Source organism: Petaurus breviceps, unplaced genomic scaffold, assembly GCF_028583685.1.
Source record: "Petaurus breviceps papuanus isolate PSGF00001 unplaced genomic scaffold, PetGlider_PUasm1.0 187, whole genome shotgun sequence".
Taxonomy (NCBI): Eukaryota; Metazoa; Chordata; class Mammalia; order Diprotodontia; family Petauridae; genus Petaurus; species Petaurus breviceps.
In genome coordinates, this window is record NW_027185799.1 from 10,178,045 (window position 1) to 10,192,463 (window position 14,419).

General features: G+C 36.4%; 1 protein-coding gene across 3 annotated transcripts in view; it reads right to left on the bottom strand.

Moving 5' to 3' along the window:
- Positions 1 to 14,419, bottom strand: part of FKTN (fukutin) — a 74,746-nt gene that overhangs the window by 29,035 nt on the left and 31,292 nt on the right. For all 3 annotated transcript variants that reach the window (XM_069090645.1, XM_069090647.1, XM_069090646.1), the window contains 2 exons: positions 9,015 to 9,292; positions 5,522 to 5,654 (listed from right to left, as the gene is read on the bottom strand). In XM_069090645.1, coding sequence (XP_068946746.1) covers positions 5,522 to 5,654; positions 9,015 to 9,292 — 411 coding nt within the window. The remainder of the gene's footprint in view (positions 1 to 5,521; positions 5,655 to 9,014; positions 9,293 to 14,419) is intronic.

Consider the following 14,419-nt stretch of genomic DNA (forward strand, 5'->3'; position numbering starts at 1 on the left):
TGAAGGAAGACGCTGTTTATATCCAGAGAAAGACACATATTTGTGTCTAATAGTAGACATCTCTAGAGTGGGTGGGAGGGGAAAAAAGGACGTTACACAATAACTTTGTTGTATATTTGAAAAGAATAGCAAGTTGTACATAATGGATCCGCAGTTTCATGTGCAAGCCTCTTTTTTTTCTATTCTACTCTTTTTATTAGAAAAAAAGTTAAAAGTGATATATAAGCTTAAAGTAGTATCATCATAATTATTAATAGCATTTTCCTCAACCCACTGAACTATCTCTTAAGCTTGATCCAACCCTATCTATAAACTAAACATCTTTTGCTTTAGGATAGTTCCTGAAATTCTTTTCTTAGAGCTGCTGCTCTGCAAATTTCTGATACTTACATTTTGAATGAGGCTTATTAACTCCTTAAATCAAGTAAGACTGTCTCTGGAATACTATGATTATAAATCCCAAGTGAGGAAACATCTCTTTAAGATGATTTCATATTTGGCAAGAAAAACTTGGACCAGAAAAGTAAAACACATAGAACCCCTCCTAAAAATCATGCAGTTTTAACATTCTAGCCAAAAATAGAGTGCTGGGCCTGGAGTCAGGAAGACTCTGGTCTCAGACACTTACTAACTGTGTAATCCTGAGCAAGTGACTTAACCCTGTTTGCCTCAGTTCCTTGTCTGTAAATGAGTTAGAGAAGAAAATGGCATATTATTCCAGTATCTCTGCCAAGAAAACCTCAAATGGGTCACAAAGAGTAGGACACAACTGAAAAAATGACTTAATGCCTAATAGATTCTCTTACTCTATTTCATTTATTTTAAGAAATTTAGTGGTATTATTTAAATTTACTTGGTACTATCAAGTGTTAAAAGTAGTATGCAAATACCTAGGGTAGTTACAACCAAAGTTTTGAAGGCAGCAAAAATACAGAAAGAGAATAAGAGTAGGGTAAAGATAAAAATGATATATGGAACATGACTACATCTCAAAGCAGAAATACCAATATATAAAAACAAGAAAGGGAAATGTTGCGTCTTAGGCCTAGCTTCATGCATGGCTGGACATGATGAAGAATGAATGAATGCAAAGCTCTACTGGATTTTGTCAAGAACAGAATCTTCCAGGCAGCATTACTATCTTGCATATTGATTTTCCTTAAGAAAAAAAAAACGGCAAAACTAACTGTGCCCAACTAGGATGGTTACATTCAGACTTCTCATCCATCATTCATTACCTTTCCTCAGATGCTTTCTGGGTGCTTTCCATTAAAATTTGAAATTAAGATGGCAAATATACCGGAATTAAAAAACATGACATTATCCTCATGAATTCTCAATATTATGGAATACCTTATATATCATACTGCCCTTCCAGATAGAGATGGATAGATAGTCCTACATAGACAAGGATACATATAGATATATCCATGTATATCTATATCTACATAGATAAATCCCCATATAGAGAGATAGATATCTACCAGAATGTAATGAGCCTAGACAACTGGATGGTAGGTAATAAAATAGCCCCCTAAATAAATGTTCTATATATGTCACTTGATCTAGATGACTATTATTCCCAAAAGGATGTCTTTGTTCATTTGCTCACTACTGTGAAATTCTATATTGACTATATGGGAAATAACTTTTTTTTTGCGCTTTTTGGAGGGCAATTGGGGTTAAGTGACTTGCCCAAGGTCACACATCTAGTTTTTGTGTTAAGTGTCTGGGGCTAGATTTGAACTCAGGTCCTCCTGATTACAGGGCTGGTGCTCTATTCACTGCGCCACCTAGCCACCCCTGGGAAATAACTTTTAATAGCTGTTTAATAAATTAGGTTTTATAACAGTATAATCAAACTCCCATATCACATTGTTCCTCACATTCTGCCTTGAATTACAATTATTTCTATGCTTTTTTCATCTTTCCCACTAGGTGGTTAATTGCTTAAGGATTAGGACTACCATATTATACTTTGTATTTGCCACAACAACTAACTGTATAGTACCTTATGTGTAGAAGATCCATAATATTTGTTGAATGACTAAATGTGTTCCCTGTGTAAAGAATGCCCTTACTAGAAAGAACAATTTCAGTAAATACTTTCTATTATGACTGTCAATTAGGTGCAACAACACTAATAAATGCAGGTATTGCTAGGGGAAATATACAAAAGCTGGCAATACTTAGGGGCTAAATGTTTTTGAAGTAACAATAAGATCGTACCTGCAGAACATTGAATATTTGTTGAGCTTCAAGGAGAAGCAAGTGGGAATAGTATAGATTTATCAGTTAAGAGGCATGTTGTCAACTGCACAGGTCTGATTTTCATATACTTCTAAGCTGCCTTGTTTTAAAATAGATTTTCTGAAAACATGTGGATAAAATGTTTATGTTCAATGATAAATCTCTTTTAAAAATATAATTTTAAAAGTCATCTGAAAATGTAAAGAACAAAAAAAGTCAAAATTGAACACTGTATAATTATAATGCCCATAAGTGGGTCCTCGAAGATGAGATGGGTACATATATTTATTTCCCTTAATTGCTGAGGTGGAGAACTATAGATGTGGAACACTATAAATTCCGATTTAGGTGATATGTTGTTTAATTTTGCTGAACTTTTTTCCCTCTCTTTTTTATTCTTTGTTACAAGGGATAGCTCTCTGGGAAGAGAAAAGGGAAGATTATATACTTTAAAATGAAAATGGTATAAATAAAAAAGAGATCAATAAAAAATTTTAAATTTAAATGAAGAAAAAAGTGAACAGAATGCCAAGATATATCTAATTCTTCCCCATTGAAAAAGATTGTTCTTTACATTATGATGAAGAAAACAGTACATTTAAAATTAAGCCTTACTCCTAAATGCATGTAGTATATGAGGAAAAAAAAGAAACTAAAAAAACTTTTAAAATATTGTGTAAAGGATATTTTTTGTTATATGGGATGGTTCTTTGGAAGTACAGACTAAGAGAGATAACAGAAAAAAATAGGCAATGTAAAAGGTTACTAATAAAATTTCTTTTAAAAATATTTTAAAGTATTACATAAAAAGGTTTAAAATAAAAGTTTCTAAAATTTCAAAAATTAATATTTCTTTTAGATGATCTTTCTCTGGTCACTTCTGGAAGGAACTGTAGCACTGAAATTTTTTAAAATGACTAATACTCCAAGTAATTTGGATTTTAAATATATCATTTTTTCCTGCAATTTTCTCTGATTTTGCTGAGTTATACAGACCTCAAAGGTGGCTTCAAAGGGAGAACATGCCAATCCAAATATTAAAGCAAATATTTACTTTTATTTTGCATTAAAATCAATTTATATTCTCTGACCTACACTCACTAATGGAGTATAGAAAAAGTCAAGAAGAGTGTTAGGTGGCAGAAGAAAATCAGACTGGAATTAAAATTTTGCAGATAAACCACAAAATAGATATAAATTTTATATATTTTTATCAACAGAAGCTTTCATTTGAAAATCATTAGTAGTTTTACATGTGCAGTGTCCCTGCTCTACAGGAGGAGAAACTGAAGCAGAAAAATGTTAAGCAACTTTACCAAGGTCATCTACAAGTGGCCTAGGCCATATGGCACTAATCTTCATCCTGGTTTTTCACTCTTCCCATTTAGGAGGTGTAATGTAATGCCAAGCAAAGGCAACTTCCCAAGGTTCAAAATACCAGCATAGGTGCTCTCCATTTTATTCAGTGAAAAATTAAGAACAGAGAAGATCAAAATATGGCATCATTCAAAATACAGCATTTACTAAGTGTGATTAAATAATCTCCAAGTACTACCTGATTTAATCAAGTACTACCCCACCCCAGGACATTACATTCATTTAATCAATTACAAAGTCCCTGTTCTAAATACTACTCCACCCCTAGGCTGTACCTTCATTTAGTCCATCACAAAGCCCCTCTTCTCAAAAGGAGATTAGTTTCCAATCATAAGTAAAGTACATTCATTTGTTCAATCATAGAACACAAAAAGGTCAAAAGTTCCCCACCCCTGGATCACAATTGAATCTACCCCAGAGTTACAACAAGTTTAAGCACAGCACTTAATACCCAAATGGAGGTCTTTTCTTCATCCTGACCCAAGGCAAGTTCTCAGCAATCTTTGTTCCTGGGGAGACAAAGCTTAGCAAGGCCACAAGATACATTGCCAGTGTCTTCATTAATTCATTCTCTGTCTGCAGAACAGTCCTAGGACCCCTGAAAACATTAGCAAAACCCTCTCCCAGGATTTCTGTAAACATACAACAAGAAAATCCTTCTTCAGGGCTTCTGAACCAACAGAAAGGTTTCCAGACCCCTGCAACAACACCACTGTCCTTCACCAGTGGACAGTATTCACTCTCTGTCTGCAGGACAGTCTCAGTAGCTTTTAACCAACAGCCAGGTTCCAGGTCTTCAACAACAGGACTGTCTTTCACCAGTGGACAAATCTGGCCAAACAACATCAAAAGAGACAGACAAAGTACCAGCAAAACAGCCATGTCTCCTCAGTCCTTGGCAGCTCCAGGGGCAGGTCTCAAAAGTCCTGGGCAATTCAAAGTGGCCCTCAGCAATCCTCTCGGTCTCTCTCTGCCTCCAAGGTGCTGCTTCCAAAAAGTTCTTCTGCCTCTCTCTTGTCTCTCCAAATTTACGTCACCAGCTCCTCCCAGTTCAGCCCTCCCTTTTCACATCAACAAGTCCATCCCACAAGTGGGATTAACAAGCTCTGGGTTTTTAACACAATCAAACCAAGGCCAATACAGGGGGATCTTTATATTCCATTACTATTACAGGAGGTCATGTAGGATTAAGGAAACCAAACCTGGTTGTATGAATGATTTGTGTATGTGTGTAATACTTCTATTCTATGTCCTCCCAGAGTTCAATTTATATGTCCTTCACCCTAGTGAAGAATAAAGCTCAAAAGCACCTTTCTCATATTTCATATATCTTTAAATAATATTACAAGAATTACAAAATTACTCTTCAACATCACCCTTCTGAGAAGATTTTCTTCATAAAGTTTTACAATATTGTATGATGTATGATCCAAAGGGAAATCTTCATCCTTTGACACTTTTAAAAACAGAACACATTACATTACATATATACAATTAATGGGCAGTCCTATCTGGAAACAACAAGTTGAACTAACTGACCTCTTAAGATTCTTTCAAGCTTTTACATTTTAAAATTCTGCCTCAAACATGTGTGAAGTACACAGAAAAGAATAAGTGATTTTGAGGTATTAAATAAAAATAATGAACTTGCCCTCACTGCTCAAGAAAGGGCTTCAAAAGTATCAAACTATCTATTTGGAAAGAATTATATTACCAAAGGTAGGCCATACTTTTTCATTAAAACAAAATATCCAAAAGAGACCATTCATGAATCGACAATCCTGCTGACAGAAGTTTTATTTTCTGCTTTTTCATAAATTTCTATACTTTATTTAATATTAACATTATAAACTTATTTTAATTTTAAAAGTTATACTTTCTGAGTGTCACTAACCTGAAAGAAAGAGTGAGCTTCTTTGAACCTACATTCAATAAACCTAGAGTGTGGCACTTCCTCTAGAAAGTGGTTAAGGTCCTTTGGAATCTGTACTTCAAGTCCATCAACAGAAACTTGTAGCAATTCTGGTCTGAAGAGAAAACAAAAAATTTAAGATAAGATTCTGACCCAGAACATTGTACCCATAAGAAACTGCATCCTTTCCTAATATATCAGCAAACATAACATCAAACAAAACATAACATCAGCAAAAATGGTAAATCTTAAGAATATTTTCACCATAGTCAACTTAGTTACAAATTAACAACTTGAGGACAATCTATAAAACTTTACCCAAAATGAGTGTATTTATGTATTTTGTATAAAAGATTCTGAAATATTTTTGTACATACTCATAAATATTCTCACAGGCTTCAGTAAGAAGGAAGTTAACAGTATTAACAAACACGAAGCCACCAATTTACTTAGAATGAAAGCTGTTTAGATTGTCTTTAGCTCTAGAAACTTAGAATTAATGACATGAGGAAGAGAGGCAATTTGAGCATAATGCTGAAGACTGGCCATCAGGTTAATGAATTATATTTCCATGTCAGAGAGATTCTAGTGGAGTCATCATCATACCTCTAAAAAAACAAAAAAAAATAAGACATAGGAAGAATAAATCCCTCACAGAGAGCTTCTGTCTGAAGGTTTACAAAGCCATGTTCCCACCTAGAAAGCTATAAAACTGAAGCTTTGCTTATGTGGCACAAACTGAGTGTTCAATACAGTATCTTACACTTACCAGATGCCCAAAGAATGTATGCTGAATAACTGAAGACAATTAGAACCCATATTATACACCTGAATGTAAATTTCAGGAGATCAGGGATCTCATTTGATCCCTAGTATCTATGACAACAATATCTAGCATATAGTAGGAACTTAAAATGCTTACTGACTTTTGACAACTGAATGGTGACTAAATAATTGGATTTAAAACTAAAAAGAACTACAAAGACTATCTAGTCTAACTCCTTCATTTTACAAATAAAGAGAAGTCCAGAGAAGTTAAGTGACTTGGTCCAAAGTCATTCAAGAGATATCAGAGGTGGGATTTGAATACAGGTCTTCCAACTACAAATTCAATGCTGTCCATCTCCCAGTGTCTAGCCCATACCTTTTGTATAGCATCGCTGTTGTTCAGTTGTTTTTAGTCATATCTGACTCTTTGTGACATTTGGAATTTTCTTGGCAAAGAGACATGAGTGGTTTGCCATTTCCTTCTCCAGCTCCTTTTACAGGTGGGGAAACCGAGGAAAACAGGGTTAAGTGACTTGCCTAGAGTCACACACCTAGTTAAGTGTCTGAGACCAGATTTGAATTTAGGAAGATGAGTCTTCCTGACTTCAGTCCTAGCACTCAATCCACTGTACAATCTAGTTGTAACTTTTGCATAGCAGGCTCATAATATTTGATGAATGAATGAACTAGCCCTAGGCTTTTAAAAAAAAAAACCCAAATCATGTCTTCCCAGAACCAGTTGCTTCTTATCCCTGAGCGTGGACTTGTGGACTCTCCCTAAAAAAAGAAAGGGGTGAGGTGGAGGCAAGCACAAGGGATGGGATGTTCAGAATAATGGGCTATTATTTGTTCATCTAGAATAATTTATGATGGAAGTCAATCTTTCAAAATATTTTGACTAAACTGGTCATTTTAATACTTGGCTAGAGTCAGGAAAAAAAAATCTACATGCAAAAAAAAATGTATTGGTTCAGACATTGTTTCATTCTGAGTTAAATATTCAACACCTGAACTCTGATTAAAAAGGTTAACATAAGTAAATTATCATTTTTCTGGAACAGAAACAACTCTTCTCCTTAGAAATTGTTATGCCTCGGAGTTTGATACTGGAATTCTACCAAATTTAAGAAGTCCTCATTGTCAGAATTATGTCACATGTAAAAAATATGGTAGATGAAGCATGTCTGTTTCTAGTTTTATATGTAGGCCCCTTAGTATTTGAAGCAGATTCTGCATTACTGAATCTGTAAAAGGGAAAAGATTTAACAACACAAGAGAAAAGATTTAACTTTTTTATATAATAGCATGGCTTTTATATATATATATATTTTTTCAAATGTTGTTTTCTATCTTGGGGGCCCTCCATGGAATCTCACCAGAGTATTAGGGACTCTGAGTGCTACTGTGACTACACTGGTAGTTACTATTTCCTGTTGTTTCTGAAGTATTCACTGAGGGTTTCTGATCACCCTGGGGCTTCCTCTGTTTTTGCTGCTCTGTATACAGAGCTCTGCAGGTTATAACAAATCTTAGGCCCATATCTGGTCACAGTAGATTACTGGTTTATCTGCCTGAGCTGGTGCTAGCCCTGCAGGCAGCCTCCTTTCCTAGCACCTGTAACCTTCTAGCTGATTTAGTGTGCAGTTCTGTAGTCACTTTAGTTTCTCACTGAATTTCTTGATCATTTGGCGCGGTGCAATTTTTAGGGTTTTAAAGCTGATCTGCTTGGCCTTCATTCTGGCAGCCAAATTAGCCAAAAGTTGACTTATCTTTTAATGACCATAAAGTCATACCATTAATTATAGAATTTTACACAAAATATAAATATTAAATCCTATAAAAATAACCATTTTTCAAAGGAAATACTGTTCTCACTTCTAAACGGTGACTGGGGACCCCTTGGATTTTCAAACTGGACATTAATAAATCCCAAAAGGTACATTTTTTCTCCACAATTTTTTATGAAGTTAACACTAAGCCTTTAACTCTTTAGTCACAATTCCCAATGTCCAGATTAAAGCAGAAAGCTACTAAATTATATTTATAATATCTGAAATAGAATGGTTCCAAGGTACTAGAATAAATGAAAATGTCCCATCTCGTCTGCCTCCTCTGGCAGTGACAAAAACAAAAACAGATGGCTAACTTTCAGCTACTGTCCTCCTGCCCCTGAAGAGGTAACTATATTAACAAGGAAATAGCCAAAGCAGACAAAAAGAAGAACCAAAGAGCATGGCCAACTCACTCCCAGAAATTATAAAACTCTTAGCATAAGTTTAAAAAAAAAAAGGAAAGCAAATATTTGCCTTCTTCCTCAAAAGAAGAGCTGAAATTCCACTTCTCTATGACCAGTAACTACTTATCTGCTATTCCTCAAAGGAGTAGAAAATGATGCTTTCGCTAGCTATTTTCACATCCATGTTTTTGTTCCAATTCTAAGGAGTCCATGAATGGACAGAAAATGCTTAATATTGGTAAACACTTAAATGTCATGAAGTGACTCCCTATATATATACTAAATTATGATTGTGTGTCCTTGATCTAGTATGACTACTATTAGCATTTAACTTGATAATCAGATTTTTAAATGTTTTTGAATTTAAGACCTAGCATATATTAGTTTTATACTACATTTTTTCACACATAAAGAAATGTCATTCAATGAGGTCAGCAAACATTTCTGATTTTTTCATGCTGTTTAACTCACCTGTCAAAAGCTCCTGGATAATGACCATACTGTAACTTCCGAAAAGGCACAAACTTTCTGTCTGAATGTCTTTTGAGTCGTAACTGTCCATGCCAGAGGTAGTTGCCATTTCTTCCATAGAAGATCACCAGGTGGATGGCATGAGTTGCTAGTTTGAGGATAAAGTGCAGGGGGATTTCACTTCCAGAGAGGAAATCTATTCCATCTAGGCGGGGATCTTTGCTCTGAATCTTCAGGCACTGGAATCCCATTCTCTCAGCTATTTGAAACCAGTTTTCCTAGAACCAAAGAAGTTTCCTTTAAAGCTTCAGCTAAAGCCAAAGATGAACAGCAAAATGTGACTGGTGTTTACTAAACACATTAAGGAATCCTGGAATCAAAAGAATAACTAGAAAGAACCTTAGAGATCACACAGGTCCAAATCTTCACTTTAATGATAATAAAGTGAATAATAAAGTGATGACCAAAAAAAAAAACCTGAAGCCCAGGGAAGTATTTTTCCCACAATTAGACTGTACAAATGATTTCAAGGGATCCCTCACTATTTCATATGAAGATGGTCCTCCTTCCCTGAAAGCCTTGACATTGAGAGAATAGATGGAGTACTGATGCCAAAGACTGGAGGAAAGGTGGGAAATTTTACCAGGGACACAGCTAGTATCTTTCAGACATGAGGCTCATTTATATTTCAAAATGCCTGTGAGATGCAGAAAAGCAAAATATTTGGAGGTTACAATATACATTCACTGCCTCCATTCTCTTATTTCTTACTTATTACACAATTCCCTCCCCACTACCTGACTAAAATTACTCTCTTCATGGTCACTAATAATATCTCTGTTACTAATCTCAATGATCTTTCCTCAATCCTATATATTATTCGACACCACTGACCACTCCTTTCTTCTGTATATTTTCTATTTTCTGGGTTTTGTTAACAGGATCACAGATTTTGAGAACTGGAAGAGACCTCAATAGCCATCCAAACCCACCCAAAATACAAAAGCAGTCCCCATTATAATATAACTGAGAAGTGGTTGTTTAGCCCAAGGCTTCTTAAACTTTTTCCACTCCCAAGCCCTTCAGCAATTCTTAAACAGAGTTGAGACCCACAGTTTAAGAAGCACTGGCTCTAGCCTCTGCCTAAAAATTTCTAACAAGGTAGAGCCCAATACCTTTCAAGGTTGTCCATTCTATTTTTGGACAACTCTAATCATAAGTTTTTCCTGACATAAAGTTTGAGTTCATCTCTATGATTTTTTACCCATAATTCCTATCAGCCAGACCAATCAATCCTTCTGTGTCCTTCACATGCCCTGTTTTCAATTCATGGGTGTACTCCTGAGGCTACATTCTGAACCTCCTCCTTTTCTTTCTCTACATCTGGTTCATGGTATTCTCCCCAGCTCCCATCAACCATCTCCAAGGGAATGACTACCAAATCTACATGTCTAGCCTTCATATCTCTCCTGAGCTCTGTCCTACCTCCAACTAAATGTTGGATACTACCTATATCTCCAACAGGCATCCCCACCTCTCCTCCTAATTTCCTATTTATGTCAATGGTTGCATCATTACTCTAGTTACTCAAGCATGAAACCTCTTGGTCCTTTACTCTCACTCCCTACATAATAATCAGCTGCCAAATCAGGTCTATCCTTCTTCATCAACATTTCTCACTTCAATCTCCTTTTGTCAATTCACACCATAATACTTCTAAGTTCAGACCCTCAACAAGTCTCACTTGTGTACAATTACAATCTCCTAATCAATGAGTTAGTCAACAAGCATTTAAGTGCCTACTATGTACCAGGCATTGATAAGTGCTGGGATTACAAAAAAAGGCAAAAACCAGTAAGAAAACATGCAAATAGGTGATACACAAACAAGGTAAACTGGAAATAATTTCAGGGGGGAGGCACTAAGAATAAGGAGGACTGGGAAAACCTTTTAACAGAAGGTGGGACTTAGGTGAGACACGGGGGAAGCCAGGAGGCAGAGACAACAGAAAAAGTTCCAGGCATGCGGGGGCAGCCAGTGAAAACACGTGATACTAAGGAAACATGTATGATGTATTAGGAGTAACATGGAAGCCAGTATCACTGGATTGCGGAGTGCATGAGTGGTGTAAGGGGTTGTGTCTGGTCTATCTCCTCTCCAATCCACTCTCTACACAGCTACCAAAATGATATTCCTAAAACTCAGATCTGAACATGTTGCTTCAAAGAGCATTAGCAATTACCTACTATCTCTAGAATAAAATTCAAACTCCTCTTTTTGACCTTTAAAATGTTTTATAATCTGGCTCCAACCTATCTTTCCAGGTTAATTACATATGATTTTTTCCTCATGGATATGGTCCTGCCAAAATGACCAACTTTTTCTTTTGCTTTTCCCCATGCCTGAAATATTCTTTCTGTTGCCTCCTGAACCCGCACCCCCTACACCCCCCACCCCAAGTTCTTTCAAGGCACAACTCAAGTGACACATCATGGTTCCCCCAGTTGATATGATCTGTCCTTGAATCATTCCTTTCCATATAGTTTGCATTTACAATAATACTATGGTATCCTTCCACCAAAATGTAAGCTCTTTCAGGGCAGGGACTGTCTTGATTTTGCATTAGTATCCCCAATTCCTGGCACATAATAAGTAGCCACCTGACAAATACTTGGCTGATTAACTGTTCATTTCATCTGTTCCTCAGAATTCACCAGAAAGTATAAATAAAATAAACATTAATAGACTTCTCACTATAAAGTGAAAGTTGCTGGTCTAAATTCAGTTATTAATAACTTTATATTCCTGTAGCACTTCAAAGAAGCAGCCCTTTCATGAGCACCCTTATATTACAATTTGTTACTGTAACAGAATACCATTATAAGATAATTTATTACATGGATCTTAATGTGTTGTAGCACAATTTATCTTTCCCAACATAATTACATACAGTGAAAGCATGCTTCAAACAATAATGGTGCAAAGAGGCCAGAGAGTGGGCACTGCAATCATGACAATGGAACTATAAGACCCACCTTCATACATCCTGGCTCTGAGACTTGGGGCAACTCACTTAATTTCTCAATGCCCTAAGCAACCCTCTAATACTGTGAGCTGAAGAACAGTTACCAATCTGTATCAGCAGAAGCATGTTCCTCAAGAATCTCTCTACAACAATAAAATCACAGGTCTGGAGTGCTCCCCACCCCATTAACCCCCCCCCCCCCAACTGATCAGAACCTCCTCCAGAGGGAGGAGATGAACTCAGAGTGAAGACTGAGGCTTTTTTTTTTTTAGATATGGCCAACACAAGCATTTGTTTTGTTTGACTATGTATGTTGGTAACAATTCTTATTTTTTCTTGCTTTCGCAATTGGGGGTGGGGGAGGAGTGGGAAGAGGAGAGAGAGTGAGCATGTAGGTAAGAGCATAATTGGCCTATAAAAGTAGGTGTTAATATAACTGATAATAATGACCATTCACATTTCTATAGTGCTTTAAAGCTTACCTCACAATAGTCTTGTGAGTTTAGCTCCTCACTCTTATTATTACTATGTCATCTGCTGTTTACAGATGAAAAGCTGGAGATCAGAGTGGTTAAGTGACTTGCTTTAAAAAGTCAGAGAGCTAGTAAGGAGCAGAAACAAGATACGATGTCAGGACTCTTGTTCCTGTCACTACACCACTCAGCTTCTCTCAACACCACTTCTAGAAAACACAGTATTAATTCTATGTTCCAGGAGAATGTAAACTCTTTGGGAGCAAGAGCTGTTTCGTTTTTGTCTTTGTATCTCTAGTACCTTGCAAAGTGCCTTGAATATTGTAGGTGCTTAATAATTGCTTTTTAAAGTTGAATTATCCTATGCCTATCTAAATTTTTTGGCTTTACCCTTGAATACCATATACGGCTTTCCTCCCCAAACCTCTTGGTGCTAACTATATGCCCTGCCTTGTATATTGGCAAAATATTACCTCTAAATTTTCAATTTATTTCAACTTAACTCCATTCCTATAGAAACTACCTACCATGGAATTTTTCCTTTTCTTCTTATCTAATATGACACCTTAAATAAGGCCTACTACAAAACTATCGCTCTTTTCCACACCTTTTTTTCCGATCCCACTTAATCCTAGTGTCCTCCCACTGTCGACAGTTGACATAGGGCTTTTTGGCGCATGGTTGTTTGCCTGTTGTCTCTCCCACGAGACTATGAACTCCTTGACAACAGGGACTGTCTTTCACTTCTCTTTGTATCATCAGTGCTGGGCATAGTGCCTGGCACAGAGTAGACACGTAATAAATGTTTACCGATTGATTTGTTTGAAAATCTTCTCAAACTTTGACTATTACAAAATTAATAAAGGTAAAGAATAGTAGTTGAATACTGTCTGTATTAAGTATCCAGAGAACAGAAACAGGCACTTCTTTTTTTAGCATAGGTTTGATTCTCTTGTCATCTCAGAAATATTCTCTGGCTTGTTGTATTCATCTAGACCTTGGAGAATGAATACAAATTTTGGTCAAACCTAGAAGGTGTCTCCACACATCATATCTAACACTCCAAGTAAACTGTTTAGTATCATATAAATGTGATTATCTTGTTATTAAATTATGTTTAGTCCATTTACTCTTCTGTTTAAGCTCTGTCAATTAAGTAATCTATCTCTCATACTGAAAACACATCCTTCTAAATCTACTTTTCATTATATTAGTTTTTCCAATCTGCCAGTTATCTATTCCCATCACTTCAGCTGAAGGAGTATGTCATCAGCAAAGTCTTCTAAATCCTCACTTCATTTTGATCGGCTGGCAGTCTCACTCATCCTATCTCGTTCCAAGTCCATTCTAAGACTCTCTACTACATTCTCAACAAAAGCTCTTACATTCCAACAATATGCTCTCCACTCTCTTGCCTTAACTGAAACACAGCTCCTCCAAGTATACGACATCCCTTGCAACTTTCCAATGGAAGCCACTCTTCCCTCTTCCTCCAATTCATGGGGTCAGGAATGTAAGCTCATTTATTTTTTGTTCTCCAGAGCTATTTTCAGATTACTCCTTTACCTTAATGCTAATGCCTTCCCTCTTTTAATGATTTCCAATTTATTCTGCATATATCTTGTTTGTACATAATTGTTGCCATGTTGTTTCCCCTATTAAGACTATGAACTGGGGCGGCCAGGTAGCACAGAGAGTAAGAGCACCGGCTCCAGTGTCAGGATGACCTGGAGATCGAACCCCGGGCTCAGACACTTAGCACCCACCCAGAAATAACTGGCCATGTAACCTTGAGCAAGTTACTTAACCCCGATTGCTTAAAAAAAAAAAGACTATGAACTCCTCAAAGAGCTTTCTTTGTATCCCCAGCATTTACCACAGTGCCTGACAGATAACAGGTACATAAT